At 35.0% G+C, this 22,008-nt stretch overlaps 1 protein-coding gene across 4 annotated transcripts; it reads right to left on the bottom strand.

The window, feature by feature from the left end:
- Positions 1-660: 660 nt before the first annotated feature.
- Positions 661-2,564, bottom strand: LOC143553136 (uncharacterized). Of its 4 annotated transcripts, none has more exons than XM_077043184.1 (3): positions 2,322-2,563; positions 1,485-2,120; positions 662-1,445 (listed from the first exon to the last, which is right to left on the bottom strand). In XM_077043184.1, the coding sequence occupies exons 1-3, from the start codon at positions 2,442-2,444 to the stop codon at positions 801-803; spliced, it is 1,404 nt and encodes a 467-aa protein (XP_076899299.1). In that variant the 5' UTR covers positions 2,445-2,563; the 3' UTR covers positions 662-800. The 4 variants fall into 4 exon arrangements, with proteins under 4 accessions (XP_076899298.1, XP_076899299.1, XP_076899301.1 ...); XM_077043186.1 differs by having other exon boundaries at positions 662-1,439; positions 1,509-2,120; XM_077043185.1 differs by having other exon boundaries at positions 662-1,484; positions 1,539-2,120.
- Between the last annotated feature and the right edge of the window lie 19,444 nt (positions 2,565-22,008).

Genomic DNA, 22,008 nt, shown 5'->3' with positions numbered 1-22,008 from the left:
TATATATAAAAGTAAAAAATATATATATAAGGTTGTATGCATGATTTTATAATACGATATAGTAGCTTGTATCTATTAAACTAGACTCGTTCATGAAGAGGAGTAAAAACAAAAAAACCCGACATCTAGACATTGATCCCGGCACCGTTAGTTTCAGTAAAAAAAATAAGAAATTTCCAATGCATCAAAGTCGCATTAATTGGCAAGTTATTTAACTTAAATTATATAATATACAAAACATAAAAAAAATAATTTTTTTTATTAAAAATTTCTGGCCATGGCATCACAAAATTAGAAGTGATTGAAATTTTTTTTGATCTTTAAGTAGATTTTTTTTTATATAATTTACTATAAAACTTTTTTATATAATTTACTATAAAACGAAATTAACAAACGAAATTAACAAACGGAGACAGTAGGATTGGTATTATGTGAGAGATTCCATCTCATTTTTGATTTGGCTGGCTAGAAAACAAGAATAACAAACGGAGACGATGTGGTATCGAGTTGGAGATGGAAGGAACAAATTCAGTGGGTTGAGCTTCGTTACCTTACAAGTTACAACAACAAATCAAACAGATGGAGAGCCGAGATGTGAAGAATAGCCAACTCAAAAGTTGGAAAGCAAGTCACATAGAGATCAATAAGACAATTCAAGAACATATTCTCTATATAACAATGCATGCATTCATACCACAGAGATCAAAAACTAAAACATCTTTCCCTGTTCATACAACCATCATCAATCACAAATCAAGTTTAACTTATTCATTAAAAACACACAGTAACACCCAACCAGATCAACCAGACCACCCTCCTCTCTGACCCTGACCCGGGGGATGCCCATTCAACTTATCCAGTACCGCATTGAAATCAACCGTCTGCCCCGACTCATCCAGCCTCTGAATCACACTCATCACATGATCACCTCTGTACCCCATACTCACCAGCTTATCAACCAACTCATTGTACGGATGATTATGCATAAACCGCCCCATCCTCCCACCACCACCGCCTTGCTGACTTGGCGGGTAAAACCGACCACCCTGACCAGTTCGTCCCGACTCATTATCATACATCATGTAAGCATTGGGTGAACCACCCGCGCCATAACCGTCCCCTGGTGGCCCTCCATAGCCCGGCTTCATATGCTGAGGTGGCGGCTGCTGTGGTGGAGGTTGCGGGCCTCGGACCGGTCCCCCATAAGAGTAACTCACCGGCTGGCTAGAGCCAGGCGGCGGGATAGCGCTGTATGGTGGCTGCGGTTGTGGTTGCATTTGCATCGGCATACTGTTTGGCACTGGCTCTGGAGACGGGTTGACCGCGGGTTGATTCATGAGGTATTGAGGGTAAACTTGAGGTGAAGCCGGTCTGGACCCAGGTTGCATACCTGGCTGCGGCAGCGGGACCTGTGGGGTCCACTGCTGCTGATACTGCGGGTGAACCTTTGGCGGTTGAGTTGGTGGGTATTGGGTCTGGTTAACCTGTGGTGGTTGAGTTGGTGGGAGTTGAGATGGTGGGTATTGGGTCTGGTTAACCTGTGGCGGTTGAGATTGTGGGTATTGGGTCTGGCTACCCTGCGGGGGGGCTGGACCAGGTATATAATAAGCCTGCGGTTGTGGTTGGGGGGCTGGAACAAGGGCTAACTGCTGACCGTGTGACTCAGGTGAACTTTCCTTCTTTTTAGCATCGGGCGTTAAAGTCCCTTCATCATTTTGCTGCGAAGACGACGAAGACGATTCCTTTTGTGCAAGTTGAAGTTTCGCAAGCTCCTTTTGCGTGTCCGCAAGTTCTTGTTTATCCCTCAAAATCTGTACCGACCTGTGAACCTCCTGAACATGTAACTCAAGAAACTTGAGCTTCGCATCCGACTCTCCATGATCGCGTGTCAAATCAGAACGCATCTCACCAATCGACTTATCAAGATTATAACAATATAACTCCAGTTGTGATAACCGTGAACTAAGACCCTCGAGAAACCGCATAACATTATCAGTGTGTTTCTTCATGGATCTCTCGACCGCCATAATAATCACTTCCTGGTTACCGGAATCATCCGGTGGACTGTATGAGGAATTCGGGAAAACCGAAGTCCTGGCCATTCTGCTTTTGTTAAATTCCTGCCCAAAAAACTTTCAAATTTAGGGTTTCTTCTAATTCAATAGATAATATTAATAGCTATAGATCCAATACTATCATCACAGAGAGCAAAACACAAACTCAAAAAAAAAAAAAACCCCAAATCAAGAAAGCCTAAATAAAATATGAAATTGAAAAATCCATATATGAGTAATCAATAATCATAACAAAAGGATTCATACTTTATAGGCGATTGCAGAATCTGAGTGAGTGCCGTTGGATTGTTCTTGATTGGCGTAATCTTCGTACGAACAGAGGATGTCGTCCGATGCAAAATCGAAGCCTTTTGAAGACCCAGAAGCCATCCAGCAAAAGAAACAAATGATGATCGAAGACGATGAGGAGATTGAGTTAGGGTTTGATGGTGAAGGAGAAGAAGACAGATAATATTATTATTATTATGTGGGTAACTTGCGAATAAGGGGTGGAGGAAGGTTCGTGATAACGTATTTTATACGGGGCTGATGATTGAAGATTAGGTTTGGATTATTATTATTAATTATTAATTTAATTAAATGTTGATATAAGACTAGATATATCTATATTACATTATAATATATATAGACAATCTTTCACCTCTCATTTTCTACTCTTATGAGACGCTTGTATATTTAATGTTGGACTAAATGCTACCTTCAATTCCATTCATTGCTTTGTTATTACCACATTCGTTGCTTGAGTCATTGAATCTTTCATTTGAATGCAACACATGAATACTTTACCCTTTCCATCTACCCGCTATTGAATCCCATATTCGTTTCAATTGAAGCCTACTTTAAGACCTCATCTTCAATTCCCAAATCACATCTACGGATTCTAGGGTTTGTCTCCATTAGATCAGTTTACTATATAAAATGTTTTCCTTCGATGTATAAACGCATCGACCGAATTTCTATGTATCCCGCTGCAATGCGCGGGCACTTCCACTAGTATAATACATAGGGTTAATGCCAATTATAATTAAATGCAATTAGTTTGATTTAAATAAATTCAAGATAAATTTTTACCTACATTTCGAGATCCTGTCTTATGTTTTGGTTACACTATTTCTGTTATGGTCGTATGAAATCTAAACGATCTTATTTATACGTATATTCCAAATCCATTGTTTCATCTTTTAATTATAAGAGCACACTACACCACGGTTTTTTTGGTTGCTATATGAACGTTGATACTATGCCAAGGATTGAAAGGTTTTGAAAAAAATCTCTAACTTAAGGGGGAAAGTTGCGTTTTTTTATCCAACCTTTTGTAATCAATATTACATATTGAATTATTGATGTTAGTAACTTAAAAAACACATAACTGTGATTAGCTAATTTTTTTTTATGATAGTGTTATACAAATTTTTTTTTATTTTTGTGTGATGAATTATATTGACTAGAAATTTTTACATCACCAATGTTGGTACTATAACAAATCGAACCCCTACAGATTGAATTAGCGTTGTGTCCCCGCCGCAATGCGCAAACACTTTACTAGTACTTATATATTAAGATTAACTAGTTGAGTGCCCGCGCGATGCTGCGGCGTCATCAATTTTCAACGCTATGGATTTTAAGTTAATAGCATGAATGTGGTATATATATTTCATAAGTATTGCATGGCTGTCATATAAAAAAGTTTTAAGTGGTCCACCAATCCTACATTATATATAGTATTTATATGTAAATTTACAAATACTTAAAAAAAAGTTGTCCTATTTGAAAAATCAAAGATCATCAAGCGCAAATATTTCAAATTAAATAAGTCATTCCCACTTTGATTGAGTGGTAAGGTGTTTAATATGTAAAATATAGGGTAAATGATTCAAACCATGTATAATGCAATATTTTCAAACAAATTAAAAAATCAACTTAAATAAAGATGAAATTATTCTAGTAATTTTAGTTTTGGTGTTAAAGGAATGACATATTTGTATTGGGATAACACATTTATTAGAAGCATTTTTGGTTATTTAAGTATTTAACAAAAATTTAACTTTTAAATTCTTCATCGTTCAATTTTTATCTCTCTTTATTTATATAATAACCTATTAACATCACAACGTAATCCATAACAAATCATAGATAGTTTGGGCTCATGGTAGTCAACTAAGTTAAAATGAATTTGCAGTTCAAAACGAAAAGAAATTACAATTAAATAAAAACTAAAAATACCCTTAGAACTTCAATTTGGCTATGATACAATTCTAGCTAGCTAAAGTGGATTTGTGATATGCTACCTTTTTAAACAGATTTAAGTGAGACACTTCACTCTCTTATGTTATATGACTTAGTATAACCAGTAACTCTACATAAATTGCACATTACGTTATGGCTACTTACTTCACCAATGTTTCTTCTTTCCCTTGTGACCATTACATATGAGAATAAGATGTAGTTTAACGTAAATTTATGTAACATGTGATTTTATAGTGGTTATATGAGTTAAAAGTTGTTATATGACTTTTACGTGTTAAGTTTTCAACATTTTTTTAGATGTTTCTTTTACTCATTTTGTCAGCATAACTTCTCATTTTATGTTTGTTAAAGATCAGCATACAAAGTAAAACAAGTGGCATGCATTTATAACATAGTTTTAAGTAACCATAATAAAGTGGCACGTTATATATTTAGAGCTCGATTTTCTTAATATCTCCAAGTTTGAGCTTATTTTTTTATGTTTGAACGTGGGTTAAGACTTGTCTTAGACAAACTTGAGCCATGTTCGAGTTCAGTTCAGTTCCTTGATATAAGTTTAACATGTTTACAATAGTTACAAACTTATATAAGATTAATGAGCCATGTTTGAGTTCAGTTAAGTTCCTTGATATAAGTTTAACATTTTTACAATAGTTACAAACTTATATAAGATTAATGCTAATATTTATTTATATAATCTAATGAAAATAAGTTTCACTTGATGTTAAACCATATTATAGGTTCAAAGGATGTACGTAATTACGAAAAAAAAGATTTTATGATGATAATTTTGATAATGCAATAATAAAGTCAATAATTTGTTTCAAACTTATATTTAAACATATTATAATAATTGCATTAAATGGCATTCTAAAAATGAAAAATAAACAAAACCAATTCACATTTATTATGTGGTTTATTTGTTATAAGGATTAATGACGTATAATTATTAAGTTAAGGCACAAAATCTTGTAGTTTGAATGGTGGTATAATTGGAAGGACTTGTTTTGTAATTTTATATTTGAGGTATAGTATAAAGAGAACATGGGTTGTATGTGTAGCATGCCATAGGTTCATAATTGCATCATTTGCTTGTACATTAATGCTCTATTAACTTGTACATTATAGAATACACATAGTAGTTGAAAATTTTTTATTCTAAAACGTTGACAAAAATAAACGCGTCACAACGGTAAATTCGGTTTTTTTCTAAATATAATATATTAGAAGATATAGAAGAAATAAAAATTATATATAAACTTGTTAAATAAATGGGTAAAGATAAGGGGTTTATATGTAACTATACTACAAAATTAACATAATTTGATTGAAGTAAAATGACCATATTTGTAACTATATTTGAATGAAATAATGTTAACCGTTCATGAAATTACAAAAGACCATATTACCCCTAAAACTTTATAATTTTATGCATTGTGTGTTGTACAATTAGCAACAAATCTTATACCTCTTAAAAATTAAGAGGTCCTTGACTCCTCCATTATATATAGTATAGATTATTAACAATTTATTTATAACTTGATGTCAAAAATTTAGGTTGTAAAATTTGTGTTAATAGTCATGCTATCTATAATCTATATAAACGAAATCATAAAAATCATACGTGTCGCGATGTGGTCGTTCCCCATTTTTTTGGAGTCATCAGATTTGCTTGGTTTTAAATGGTAAGCTCTTATTAATTTAACCTGGTTTTGACCCGTACTCTTAAACGAGTCATAAAAACTCCACTTAATCAATTATGTTTCCTCAATTGTTAGCGAAACAATATTTCATAAACATTAGGTTGGTTAGATTCTCGAAACATAATATTTGCATCCTTGTGTAAATCTGAAATCTTGATATGCTCTTCTTAGACTATGCTTTAGTTGTTATTAGGATGGTTAGTATTGTTTTAATGATTAGATTGGCTGCTTTATTCATTAGATTGGCATTATTTTAAGTTAAAAACAAGAATCATACTTTCGGATATTGTTTTGAGTTGCGATATGGTCGCTCCCACCCCCTTATGAAGCCATAAGATTATTTTATTTGTAAATTGTGAGCTCTCACTTATTTAACCCGGATTAAGCCGAATAACTCCCACGGGTCATAATACTTCAAAAAATTTAATTCCTAACCATCTCTCAATATCTCCCATAAATGAAATTATAAGTAATAAAATAATAAGAATTACCTATCCCTGCAGCTCTCACATTGCTTAATCGAGTGAACCTCAACTATTTCACATTTTCAAGTGAGCTCTCACTAATTTAATCCGGATTGACCCGAATAATTCCCACGGGTCATAACACTTCAAAATAATTCTAATTCCTAACCATCTCTCAGTCTCTCCCATAAAACATAAACACATATGCCATAGCCACTGCCTAACGAGTGCCTTCAAATTCAATTTCATAGAGGCAATGGCTATGAATTTTCCTATCACTTCCAGATGAGCAGAAGGTTGATTCGAAAGAGAAAGAAACCCTAACTCATTCCGTCATCTGGATCTCCGTGTTCTTCACCACAGGCTTCGAAATTACTTTCCAAATCGAACTTCGGATTCGCTGCTTAATTTATTCACAAATTCATTAGCTGTAAGTCCTTATGATCTTAAATTACTGTTGTTTCAGATGCTTTTACTCTAGGATTAGAGTGTGAAATCGAAAAGTGGGATTTAGGCCAATTCAACCGTTAATCTAAACCCTATTGTTTGATGTGACTCTTCGATTGTAATCATCATCCAAGTCTCTATCAACATCTTAATCGAAGCTATAAGTTTTATTAGACTTTTGTTGCATTATTAAGCTAATGCATGCCATTAACGAATCCGTTAATCTGGGTTTTTAGGTCTAACTGTGGATAGTAATGAGTTATGTTGATTAGGAAAACCCTTTTCAACTCTTGTATTAGCTATCTGCCTATTGGATATGAATCTTGTAATTAGTGAGAGTTTATTTATATTTTGGCATTATGCTTAGAATTGTCATACAAACAATTTTACTTTAGCAAATGGAAGTATTCTTGGCTACCTTGAACGTTCTACTAAAACACCAAAACAAATATGTTCCAAGCATCCATTGTCATTCTCCCATGTGTATGCCGGAAACTTCCTACAAAGCTTTTTTTCACTTAATTCTGTTCTAGATCAGAACTACCAATAGTCATCAGCTCAGTGGGCGAGGAAAGTCATGCATATTTATATGTCATTCTATGGTGGAGCTGCTACCATGAATTTGGAAATTTGAAATTATTATTTTGAACATTTTTTTAGCAAAGTGGGGATTAATGTGATTCAAAATGTGATATGCAGAACTGAATTAATATGCATATATGTAGTTTGTGCGTAGATTGAATTAATATATAGAATATGTTAATGTGTGGAAATTGAATCAACTTTTCTTTTTCTTTCCCCCCGCTAATTTGGTTTATTCGTTAATCGTGTAACTACTGCAAAGTGGTGGATGTTGCAGAAATTGAAACAAATTTTCTTTTTCTTAACCATACGCTTATACTTTTGAAGTTGTAACGATCAATAACCAATAGTTAGTGTTTTACAAATTTTGATAATTGATAAACTGATCAAACGGATCATTCTTTTACATTTTGTAATGTTATCATATTATTAGTTTTATGACACTCGTTAGGAGAGTGTGTCGCTTTATGGTGGGTGCCTAATTTTACAGGCAATGGTTTACCCATACTACACTTGTCATCATTGGGTTTAAACGGGTCATGTTAAAAAAAAAGACTTAAATTGATTCCGATCAGAATGCGTTCGGGTCAATCACTCAATATTGGTTTGAAGTAAAATTAGTTCGGGTCACAACAAACCTTTTTAAAAGTACATCAGGTTCAACTAAAAACAAGTTCGGATAAAACACGTTATATTAAAAGATACATCAACAATGATTATGAAGTTTATATATTAAAACACTCGATGGGAGACTTCCCCGTTTCCCCCTTTTGTTCTTTTCACATTTATATTTGTTTCACCCGTTAGTGATAAATATGAGCCAAATAGACCCCTTCATTGATAAATGGGTTAGCCAAAACTTCTCTCGTACGGGTGGAAACCGTTAGGTTAGATTGATCCAAAACACATCGTCCAAAATTGTTAACTTTTTATAAACAATTTGTTTCTCAATAATACTAGATAGTTTATAAACATGTACGTGAAGCTGTGTACACTATTGGTTACAACTTACAAGACTTTGCTCGAATCATTCACAAGCTTAAAAGTTAAATTTTGTTGGATTTTTGTGTTCATGTTTGTTCATTAAAAAACGATAATTTAGCAAGTTATATTATTGTAAAAAAAGGTCTTATAAATTTGTGTTAAGATGGTTTTCAGTTTAATTCCAACTGATTCTCGGTTTCGTTGATCGCAAAATGTCATATATGTATTTCTATTTGACCAGTACATAACTGGTATGAAATTTTCAACCACCTTCATTAACACTAGAGAAAAAAGATTAATAATTGATGTGAAATACTAATTCTAAGTCAAATACTACACTTTACATATTTTTTGCATAATCAAAATAACTGAATTCGAATCCAAAAACCAAAAAAAACAAAAAAAAAAAACTGAAACCAAACTAAAAGGAAGTCAACAACCAAAAACGTTCCAAAATGAAACTAAAAACAAAAAAAATCGAAAAACTGAAACCAAACCAAAACAAAAACCGGTAAAAATTGTAATCAAACCAAAAGAAAACCAAAACCCGAAAAAAGAAAACCAAATGAACTGAAACGAATCTAAAAAACTGACCGGAACAAAGAACAAATAAACTGAAACAAATATGAAAAATCCTAGCTTATCTCGTTCTAAAGCATTATGACTATGCAAGTGTATAAATTCAGAATATATATAACACATTTTCTTACAATAATTAAAATCCAAAAAAAATGTATCCACAATAATAGAAACGACAAATGTAAAACAAGTAATTATAAAAGAAATAGTAAAACAATTAAAAAAACAAAACCTAAATAAACCCCCGTAACACGGGGCTAAAAGTTAGTAAATACAATATAAGGTATAAATTCTTAAATAATTTAAAAGTTGTGTAAAGCATTAACTGGATGGCGATTGATAGCATCGGTTGGAACTCGTTAAGCATCGTTATCGTCTTATATGATAACATAACCCGACTTGGCATGTTCGTGTTCTTGCCTAGGCTGATACGAATTTGCATCTATCTTCCTACTCACCATCTTACTTCGGACGTCCGACGTCATTCGTGCCTCGACCATGTTCGCAATAATTAATGAACAACAGTTGTATAAGAACGAATTTGCATTACCAATGATGAATTGAAGAACAGATGCTTCACCATGTGATCATCAGTTGTATTTATTGGTTGCCAGAAAGGCTTGCGACGTATCCATGTGTTTATTTACAAATAATTACATACCTAACCTACTAATTACATGAATTATGTTTAGCACCCCTAACTTTATTATCTGGATGTTGACCAACTATTTAACGAAACTTTAACATTGAGTTGAGAAGTAATTGGTATTTATTTTTAACGGCTAACAAATCCTTAAAATTGACCAATAGTTAAATTCAGCGCATCGGAATATAGTTTTCAATCCGGGAAAAACCCTCACCGCCTGGGAACACTTGCCCAAAGGCACGACAGTACGGTGAGATAAAACTTGTTCAGTTCAAGGATCCAACCAGTAAAAACCACACATTCGTCTAGTCTCTCATTATCACCATGGTGCCTCTGAAACTAATCGATCCCGTATCACATAGAACACTAAGTATCTCCCTGGTAGAGAAATGATTAGGATTAACCCAACGCAATTTAAATATGGTTTATTATTTTAACTCTTATTCAGTTATCTTTTTTGTTTAAGCATGCAACTAAAATTGAAAAAAAAAGTAAAAAAAAGAACTTGTGTTGCATTGGCACTAAATCAAACTATTGCGTTGATTTCAGCATATGTTTTAGATTATAACTATGTGTATATTCAAATATTTTTATATATATTACTAGCATTTAGCTCCCGTCTTATAGGTTTGTTTGTTTTTGTTGTTTCTAATATAGTGATATTTTTCTTTGGATTTTTTAATTTAATTTTGTGTAAGGAAATTTGTTATATACTTGGACCTATTTTGATCTATTTATGATTATTTATGTTCGTTTATATTCATTACTAGTTTTTATCCCCTGTATTACGGGGACTGTTTTATATTGTTTGTTCTAATATTTATTTATTTTATGAATTTATATTTTTTTATTGTATGAAAGTTAATAATAACTTATGGTTTGATGATAAATTGTTTCACAAATAAATGAGATGTTATAACCCGGTTTAAAAGCTATATGGTTTTGATGAGACCCAAGACCCGTTTATTTTTTTTACTATAAAATTGGTTTTTTAATTATAAATAATATTTATGAAAGTTAATAATATACTTATGGTTTGATGGGACCCAAGACCAGTTTATTTTTTTACTATCAAATTGTTTTTTTAATTTAAATCATATTTATATATATCTTTTTTAAAATAAATAAGATATTAATTTTTATTATATCCTATTTTATAGGATTTTACATCAATAATTTAGTGAGAATAATTTTTAATTTTATGAGATGTTATAACCCGTTTATGGAATATCTGGGTTCGGTAAGACACATATCTATGAATTCGGGTCAAATGCATGAGAAACCTCCATTTAAAAATCAAACAAATCTGTGACTCCAAAAAAAAGGAGAGCGACCACATCACGACACGTAGGATTTTTATATCTTCGTTTATATATATTATAGATTGGATGAAACATTGAATGAATCATCTACTTATTGTTTTATATTTGTTTGTTTGTGTTCATTTAAGTGTTTTATTTATATCCGTTTATGTTTTTGTTCGTTTACGTTTTTTTTCATATATGTTCGTTTATCTTTGTTCAAATTATGTTCGTTTATGTTCATGAACTGTACATTTAAATTTTTAACGAACGAACATTTAACTCGGGTTTGTATTAGTGTGCATTAACATAAAAAAGCTAAATAAGACATGCTTTTATAAATAGAAGATAGCATAGTATGTTAGTAATCTGCCACCAACAGCAACCGTTCTAGACATGCAATCAAGCATGGCATGGTGGTGGTAGTATGAGTGATGAAGATAAAAACTGGTTGACACGAATAGGGTTTTATAAATAACAGAGGAGGTAAGGGGCGACCAGATCTGAACAAGTGTCCGATTATCCCGTTTTTATTCAACGATTCAAGAGAAATCCAACAAAGAAGGGGCCGTTGATGTAGGTGAAGATGGTGGGTGGTAATCGGAAGTTAACCGGTGATGGAGAGTATAGATCGGAGATGGAGAATATATAGAGGAGAGAAATTAAATTAGGGTTTGATGATGAAAGAGTTTCCCAAATAAATGAGATGTTATAACCTATCTAAGGGTTATCCGGGTTTGATGAGACCCATAACCAGCAAAAACTATTGTTTGATGAGGAAAGGATTTCACACGCAAATGGGATGTTATAACCCGTTTAAGAACTATCCGAGTTTATTAGATCCATGACCCTCTTATTTTTAACTTAATAGGCCAAATGAATGAGAGCTCACCATTTAAAATTGAAGCAATCCGCTGATATAAAATTGTGTATGCAATTATATATATTATAGATTATAGATGTTTGGATTTGCATTTTAGGGTTGACATATGTAATGCACTTGTTTCGTTATTGTTTAGATGGTTTATCAAGAATTATTTTATGATCGTTATTGATCTCTTTGAGTGTTCTAATTGGTGATGTAAAAACTGGTATAGTTGGCCGAGTACTTGACGAGTAATCCTCGGGTACTCTCGCGTAAACTGAGTACTCAACAAGTAATTCTCAAGTACTGTCTGACTAGACCGAGTACTCGTAACTTATCATTCGACCGATCTAGTAGTGGCTAACGACTTATTTATCAATGGTTCTAATAGAAGTAATTTGAGCTTCATGCCTTTTATCAAAGTTATCCATTTGCAAGTAGCACACAGCGAGCCCATTGGCTAATCACTGGTATAGAGGTTGGGTAGTGAAAAGACCCAAATACCCATAATGGATTACCCGTGGATCATTCAAGACTTCCTCATAAGTCACCCGCGGAACACTCCCATCACCCGCATAACCCAAGTCAGAGGAAGATTAAGAATAAACTCCAGAGACCATATGCGGGTTAATCAGGACGTCCTCAGAAGTCATCCGCATGGTATTCCTTCCAAACGCAAGGATGACTAGAGGGTGACGTCAGCAAATCAGGTAACTAACTTCCTTCTAGAAGATTTACGCGAAGATCTTTTTTTGGAAAGCACGTGATGTAACAGCCAATTAGAGAAGGACAGCTGCCGGGGTTGTTATAACCGTGCACATGGCCAACTAGCTCGTCTATCACATGCGAACACGTGTCCAGATTGTTACAAAAAAGCATCTTCTAGAAGGGGGACAGTTGCACAATAATATTCCCTAACCCTTCGGCTATTAATACCTTCTCCATCGTCATAAGATAGGTATTCACACCTCACTCAACTCTTCAATTACTTAAGTACTTTTCTCTCTTTAGAACGGTACTTATGCTCACTTTGGAGGGTGATTACGGGAAGACCCCCCCTCTTGTCCTTCCCGTAACGAGCTCACGGTGGTTTGTTTTGCAGATTTTCGTCATCGGACGGGTGGAGATAAGCTCGTATTATCGTGTTGTTAGTTACTCGACCCGTATCCTATGGAATCATCGGTCTAGCCTATCCAGGTTTAGATCTGTGCTTCTTCATTGGCTCCATTCGTGTTTGTGCTACTTTTGTAAGAGTTTGTTTGTTTGAGTAATATGAGTCAATCTCTTCAAGGTCCGACGGAAACTCCATCGGTAACTAGACGCTTAGGTGGAGGTCCGGCACCAACGGGACCGAATCATGGCGATTTGGGACATGTGACGGTGTAAGCTCGCCGAGTTCGTCGGGAGACAGATCTTGAAAACAGATCTGGAATTCTCCCCCGGCGAGGTCTTATTGTCAGAATGTTAGATCTGAGGGAATCCATTCTCGTGAAGAATGGTTGTAGCTGCAACAACAGAAGGTTATCACCGAGTACGAACGTTTGCTACGAGAATAAAGAATCCGTGCTCGGACTCTAGTGTATGATGAGGTGCCGTTGCATTCTCCATCTCCTCCATCAACAATAAGACGAAGTCAGATGCGAGAAAATTCCAGAATGAGGTATTTTCGGATGAAGAGATGGAAGAGAGAAGTCGTGACAGAGGTCGTCTAGTTATGCAGGGGTTTTCCCACATATCTGTGTACGATCAGAGTCATGCTTCTAGAAGCAGAGATCCCACATATCGTCGTGATGAGGCCAATTACTTTAAAGACGATAGCCAAGCTCATGGCAGAGAGGAAATTAGTCATCCGTGTATGATGGTTCGACATACTGAGCACTGTAATGATGCGGAAGAAGATTTCACAAAGCCGTATCGTCCCGCGGAGTTTGCAGAAAAATCAAAGTTTATCCCGCGTATTGCTACAACTCTTTTTCCGGTCAATGAGAAAATTCCTACCAACTCGAGAAAATATAATGGAATGACGGATCCGAGCGATCACTTGCTTAATTTTGTTGCGGTAGGGGGAGTCAGCGGTTGGACTCGTCCTTACTGGTGCCACATGTTTGCTTTAACATTGACAGGGGCTGCGCGTGAATGGTTCGAGAAGTTACCGGATGGTCAGATCAAAAGCTGGGATGATTTGGTAGCCAAGTTCCCCCAGCACTTCAGTCAACAGTGGAAACACATGCGGGACCCGTATGAGATTTTAGATTTCATTAGGCTTGATAATGAATTTGTGGAAGCTTTTATCACACGCTTCAATGAAGAAAGTCTAAACATTAGGGGAATCAGCGAAGATATGCTGCGCGGAGCCTTCCGCAAGAATGTGCGGAGCAGTGCCTTGATCCGCTGTTTAACTGGAAATGATGGAATGCCCAAAGCGTGGGATGAGATAATGTTCGCAGCTAAACTCTTTGCCAGAACAGAAAAACTTTAGGGTCTGAAAACCCTAACAAAAAAACTAAGGTAGAGTTTAGCAGTACGGGGGTGAATAAACCAGCTTGGGGTTCAATCTGGTCTAGACTCCAACCATCCTCGGTGGCTTCGAAACAACCATATGCGAGAACACTAACTGGTAACAAAAACAAAGATCGAAATTTCAAACAAGATAGTAACAATTGGACTCTGTTGACAAAGACTCCTTCGGAGATTTTAACTATGGAAAATGTGAATTTCAAAAACCCAACCACTCATGAAGAGAACATATTTGAATCCTAATAAGCATTGCATGTTTCATGACGACATTGGTCATCACACAAATGACTGCGTTAGCCCAAGGAATGAAATTGAAATTGAAATTAAGTCAGGAAAGTTGGAACATTTATTAAAAAACGTATGGCAAGGGACCCTCAAGCCACCCGCACAAGTAAATCTTGGCCTGCCTAAAAAGCAAGTCAAAGATTTAAATGTTCACATGATCCAAGGAGGAAAAATCTAAGGATACAAGAGACAAGAAGTTGATTGTGAGGAATGGAAAAATGAGCATGTTGTGTTCCCGTGGGTCAAAGGCGGTCCTTGTATGAAGTACCCGCTGATAATCACTGCCTTGATTGGACACTATCGATCTCAGTACGTCTGATATTATGTATGACAATGCTTTGAGTAGTTGGATGAGGAAGACAAGGCGAGACCGAAACCTATTCATGCGCCAGTGTCTGGTTTTGGTTATGAGGTGATGAATCCGCGAGGGGTGATTTCATTTCCTGTTACATTCAGTGATGGTATTCACTCGCGAACTGAGGATGTAGAGTTTTTGGTTTTTCCAGCCAAGTCGAAACATGATACAATCTTGGGAAGAGAAGCGATTGGTGATTTTAATGCCAACCCATCTACAGCTCATGGTGCGATCGGAGTTCCAACCCGCCCAGGTGTGGCAATCATCCGCGTCAATAAACATTGTTTCACAACATAAAGCTCGAAACCAAGCAAGATTCCAAATATGGTGGAAAGAACTGAACCGGAAAAATGGGCGATGAACCCAAAATTTTCAGAGCAGACAATCACAATTGGTCCCACTATCTCTGAGATAGTGAGGACATTTTTGAAGCAATTGTTAACAAGGAGTATGGACGTGTTCGCTTGGCAACCCGCATGTATGACGGGTGTTCCTAGAAAGATTGCGGAACACAAGCTGCGGGTCAATCCAGCGTTTACTCCAATCTTCCAAAAGAAACCAAAAATGGGTCCCAAGCAAACGAAGGCCATGAATGAGCAGGTTCAAGATTTATTGAACGCTGGGATCATTCGAGAAATTCAGTATCAGACATGGGTTGCAGATCCAATCATTTTTCCCAACAGTAACGGAACATGGCGGATGTGCATCGATTTCAAAGACTTGAACAAGGCGTGCCCTAAAGATTGTTACCCACTACCAGAAATTGACTTAAAAGTCGATGCAGTGGCATCTTTTAGATTTAAATGTTTCCTCGATGCTTATAAAGGTTATCATCATATTCGCATGGCGGCTGGGGAAGAAGATAAAACTGCATTCCGCACAGACAAACGCACATTTTGTTATAAAATGATGCCCTTTGGATTGAAAAATGCGGGAGCAACTTACCAGCGCCTGATGGATGAAGATTTTAAAGAACAAATCAGACATAACTTGGAAGTTCACATAGACAATTTGGTGATAAAGAGTGTGGAAGAAGACCAAATGTTGCAGGATATTGAAGAAACATTTAATACCTTGAGAAGGATTAACATGAAACTTAATCCCAACAAGTGTTCATTTGGATTGGAGGAAGGAAAATTTTTAGGTGTGATCGTAACAAGTGAGGGTTTAAGGCTAACCCGGATAAAGTTCAGGCAGTCGCACACATGCCTTCACCTTCTTCCCTCAAAGAGGTACAAACATTGATGGCAGGTTGGTAGCCTAGAACATATTTCTCGCCAATCATGCGGCTAAATCTTTTCTTTTCGTGTCAACATTGAGAAACTATTTGAAGAAGGCACATTTCAAGTGGACCGCGGAAGCTGAACAAGCATTTCTGGAAGTCAAAAAATGCTTAATGGAATTACCCGCTTTGATTGCACCACAGGCGCGGGAACCATTGACTTTGTACCTTTCAGCATTCGACATAGCCATTGGAGCAGTACTGATGAGAGGCATGAAGAATCTCCATACATTGATTTATTATGTGAGCAGGAAACTGACTGATGAGGAGACCAGATACTCAATGCTCGAGAAATTAGTATTGGCTTTGGTTTATGTGGCCATGCATCTTCGCAGATAATTCCAAGGACACACGATCAACATGTTGACGAGATATAAACTGAAAAGTGTGTTAAGGAAGCCAGAATTGTCTGGGAGGTTAGCAAAGTGGGCCATCGAACTGGGTGTGCATACAATTAAATATAAACCAAGACCTGCAATCAAAGGTCAAGTATTGGACGACTTCGTCATAGAAGTCCCGTAGAACAAAGAAAAAGAGTGTCTGCTTGAACAAAAGACTCCTACACCTCCTTAACAAGATCAAGTATGGTCATTGTTTACTAATAGGGAATCAAGTGGTGAAAGGTCAGGTGTGGGTCTTAGATTGTTTAACTCCGAGGGTCACGTGTTTACTTATGCCATCAAATTGGACTTTAAAAGTACCAACAATGAGGTAGAGTATGAAGCTTTCCTGGCAGGCTTGCGGATAGCCAAGAAACTTGGTGTAAAGCATTTGGAATCACGTGTAGACTCAATGTTAATAGTGGGGCAGATCAATGGATCATAAGAAGCAAAGAATGATATGATGGCTTCCTATTTGTCACAAGCAAAAGAGCTCATCCTCCAGTTTTCATCTTGCAAAGTCATCCACATCAAAAGGAGTGAAAACAAGTCTGCGGATGCGTTGAGTAAGTTGGCTTCAACCAACTTCGAACATTTTGCAAAAGACATCCGCATTGAGGTTCTAGACCACCCTTCAGTCCCGCAGCATCAGGTGATGGTCAAACAAATGGGAGTCAAGTCTTGGATGACACCAATTCTTGCATATCTGTCATCTGGGATGCTCCTAGAAGAAAAATCAGTGGCCCAAAAATATCCGGCGTAAGGCTTTGAACTATCAGGTACAAGACGGAGTACTTTATCACCGGTCATTCCTGGGCCCACTTCTTAGATGTGTAGACGCTGAATATGCTAATTACCTGATAAGTTAAATCCATGAAGGAATTTGCGGTCTACATGCAGGTCCAAGAATGGTAGTGGCCAATTGATGAATGCGGGTTATTACTGGCAGGGAATGCATATAGACGCCATGCTCCCAATACCTTACGGCCGAAAAACGAATTGGTGCCAGTAACATCCGCATGGTGGTTCCCAAAAATGGGCAATTGACATCATGGGATCATTACCAGAAGCCCCGGGATGCATCAAGTTTTTAATCATGGCAATCGATTATTTCACCAAATGGGTCGAAGCTAAGCCAGTTGCCTCCATCACTGCTACAAGTGTAAAGAAGTTTTTATGGGAGTTCATTATCTGTCGTTTTGGTCTTCCGCAAACATAAGTCAGTAACAATGAAACTCAGTTTGCAGAAGGCGGATTACAGGCGTGGTTGAAAGAATATCAGATTAACCAAGTTTTCACGTCTGTGGCTCACCCGCAGGCCAATGGCCAGATGGAAAGAGCCAACAAAACCATCAAATATGGGATTAAGTCACGATTGGGAACTAAACGAACGGGATGAGTTGACCAATTGCCTCATGTATTGTGGGCTTTTAGGACTCAAAAGAAGACGAGCAATTCAGAAACACCCTTTAGTTTGACATATGACACTGAAGCCATGATACCCGTGGAGATTGGGGTCCCGTCCGCAAGAATATTGTCTGTTATTGATAATGAGGAAGAGCTACGTTTGAACCTTAATCTCCTTGAGGAAAGACGAGAGTTGGCATTGATTCGAGAAAACAATTACAAACGCTAACTCCAAAAGTATTATGATTCAAAGGTTCAAATTTGCAAATTCCATGCGGAAGATTTTGTCCTCCGCAACAATGAGGCGTACGGGTAAGAACCATTGGGCAAGTTAGCCCCGACATGGGAAGGGCCATATCGAATTAAAGAGGTTCTCTCCAAAGGGGATTACAAGTTAGAAAAGCTAGACGGGATTGAGATCTCGAGAACGTGGTATGTTGCCCAGTTGAAAAAATGCTACATGTAAACAGACGCATATCATTGTAATATATTAGTATTTCTAATTTTGTTCTTGGCCAGCGTGCCATCAATAGTTTAAAGTGCAAGCACTCTTACGAGTTATATTGTAAATTGGCCTGCGTGCCATTTTTCTTTAAAGAATCGTTTACCCGCAATATATCGTGTATCATTAAAATTTTTCCTGGCCTGCGTGCCATAAGTGACCCACGTGTCATTAATCTTTTTCCTGGCCTGTGTAACATTCGTTAATTTTCAAAACCGAAAACCGACCGGTTTAAATTTTTAGTTTTGTTTATATTTAAATTTATATATTTTTATAATATTATTAATTAATCTAAATTTTCGTTAATGAATTTTATGTGATCATTTCTGTGCAATTATTATTTTCACCACCCTTGTAGTATTACATACTCATTTAAAACATTCATAATCAAGATGAAATATTTATGTACATGTCCCATTCAATTTACTAAAATTATTATTTAACAACTACTACTATTTTTATCATCATCATCATCATCATCGTCGTCCTTTCATATGTTACTTAACTAATAAAAACTAATGAATGTTTTAATTAAATAAAATTTATTAAAATAGTTAAACCTTTTGAATGTCCAATTAAAGTATTTTTAAGTTGTGTTTTAATTATATAAAACATGATTTAATTTCTTAAATTCTATAAAACATAACTACTCTAAAAATTAACTATAAAATGAGGACTAATCCTCCATCTTTTTACACATCAATACATTATTTTCTTAAGCTTAAGAGCACTAACGAGTAATTTTTTTTAGCATTTCATGCATTTTATAACTTTTGTTTTGATATTTATCTTGAATGTTCATACTTGTTCACAAGTTTTTCTTCATGATCATGTTACCTTTATCATAAAAATCTTATATTTTGGTTTTAAGAATCATTATGATCGTGGATACCCAAGATAAACACTTTGTTTTTTTCTAAATCTTGGATCAAACATAGTTATTTTGCAAGAACAAGCATGAATATATATTTATCTAAATCTTATGATTTATTGATCATCATAAACTTTTAAACTTTCTTTTAAATAAGATGATTTATAAATTTTTTTTATTTATTATATTTTACAATAGATATAACATACTTCATATCTTTAAATTAATAATTGAGTAAATTAATTATTGTTATTTTATTTCAATATAAATTAATATTAATAATTTCTTTAAAATAATTCATGCCAAACATTAAGTTAATTAATTAGTAAATTAATTAATTATGTTACTTGAAAAAAAAAACGTTTAATCATAAATTGTTATTAATATTGTTATTTAATCTTATATTAATAAGTTATAATTATTTATCTACAAATCATTCTTCAACTAATAAACATCAAATGATTTATATAAATTTTATTCATTTTTGTTAAACTCATTAAAAAATTCCCAAGTCCCCATTTGCCATAAGTTAATGATATAGACATTGAAATAATGCATAATTCCTAAAACTAATAATATTTAAATTTTATAATCTTGATAGTTAATCTTTAAATTTTGTATTTCCTTTTTAATTATAGTTTGTGAGTTTCGATCATTTCAATTTTCTTAAATGCGCTTTCAGTTATTATTTCAAGTTGTCTTCAATCTCAAAGGTGAGTTTCTAACACCCATTTTTTACTCTTTTAATACTTTTGGGGGTAACATATATATCCTATCCAAATTATAATTTCCTTTATTCATTATTTACAAACTACAATTCGCTAAATGGACTTGTGTATTTACTTGTTACTTGCTCAAATTAATTGCACATGGATTACTTCAATATAGTATGATCATACGCCCCCCTTTGCACTTAAGACATTTGTTGTTATGAGTGGAAAATGGCCTCATTATCCGAGTATGTTGGTGCACAATCCCAACTGAAAAGGACTTTACTTGCGCTTATCCGAGTACGTTGGTGCACAATCCCAACTGAAAAGACCTTACTTGCTCATTTACACTTGTTCTTGGAATTGTATGGTTTTTATGTACTTATATCAAAACTTGTGTGAACTCACCAACTATTTATTTAGTTGACTTTATTTTATATATATATATATATATGCTACATGCATATCTATTAGAAGATAACACGAGAAGAAGACATTAGTACTTAGGATATTCAAACAAATGGACAAAATACTTTAATATGTGTATTTCTTTGTATTTCCTTTACTTCCAAACCTGTGTACTTGTTGTTTAAATCAGTCAATGGTAATATTGTCACTTAATAGTGTCACATGTGTTTTGAGCAATCTGTACATCACACTCAGGCGTATTCCGCTTTAGCCGGGGCGTTACAGATTGGTATCAAAGTTGTGACTATAAGATAGGACATTACACGTAGTATTCTAGTTGGTTATAACTTATTTTTATTTATTTAGGGTTGCATGATTAGAAATTATGTGTGCCCTATTTGATTGTTCAAAGCACTTGTTAATATTTTACTGATGATTCAATTACTTCTATTACACAAGCACACACAAGTCCAAGTCTTATGCCTAAAAACAAAGATTTTCAAACATTTTCAACAATCGATTTTCTTTTGGTTTTCCAGATTTATTCTTCTTATAGATGATTCTATATGGCGGGTATCTAGTAACTGGAAGGGGATTGTGCTTGTTTGTTGAACTCTTGACACCAAGGTTATCGAAACCTAAGGATAAGCAATGCGCATAAATCACAATCAGACGCGGAACCCGGTTGTTTACCCGAAGAGTTCGGAAAGGGCATGAAACTAGGCCAATACATACCACCCCAACGCCATATGAATCACAACTTTAAAGCTTTCAACGTGACCATGTCCTCTTTGTGAAAAGGAATATGGTTGCACTACTAAGGATGTCATACAAGTTATGGTGGTTCATGCGACGTGTGACTCCGACCCTCAATGTTTTACCATGTGTTTTAACTGAAAGTCTGCCAAGTCGTGGTGATAACAAATACCCAGTTTTTGGTTCGATTTAATTACGCATTTTAATTTTTTTTGTTGTAATACGAGAATAGTCGAGTTTCAATGTGATTATTTTAGTTATATACTCATCTATTATTATGTTTTAAAGTTGAAAATTCAAAAAGTCATGGTGATAAATGAATTGTCGAGTTTCAATTCGATTATTTTATTATATATTCATTTACTATTATGGTTTAAATTTGAAAATTTGAAAAGTCATAGTGATGCATGAATAGTCGATTTTCAATTCGTTATCTATATTTGTAGCTATTCATTTATTTTTATGGTTTGAATTGGGAATACAAAGAGTCATGATGGTACATGAACGTCTACTTTTCAACTAGATACCATTACTTATATTAAGTTTGATATATTATTAAAAACTTGTGAGATATTTTTGGAAATGAGCATTCCAATTTCAATTTCGAATTTTAATTCATGTGATTTTATTTCTTTACTTATT

This window comes from Bidens hawaiensis, unplaced genomic scaffold, assembly GCF_021521415.1.
Source record: "Bidens hawaiensis isolate Kalapana, Puna unplaced genomic scaffold, B.hawaiensis_p1.1 tig00017153_1, whole genome shotgun sequence".
Lineage (NCBI taxonomy): Eukaryota > Viridiplantae > Streptophyta > Magnoliopsida > Asterales > Asteraceae > Bidens > Bidens hawaiensis.
Note: the sequence above shows the minus strand (reverse complement) of the source record. Positions and strands in the feature narration are given on the sequence as shown.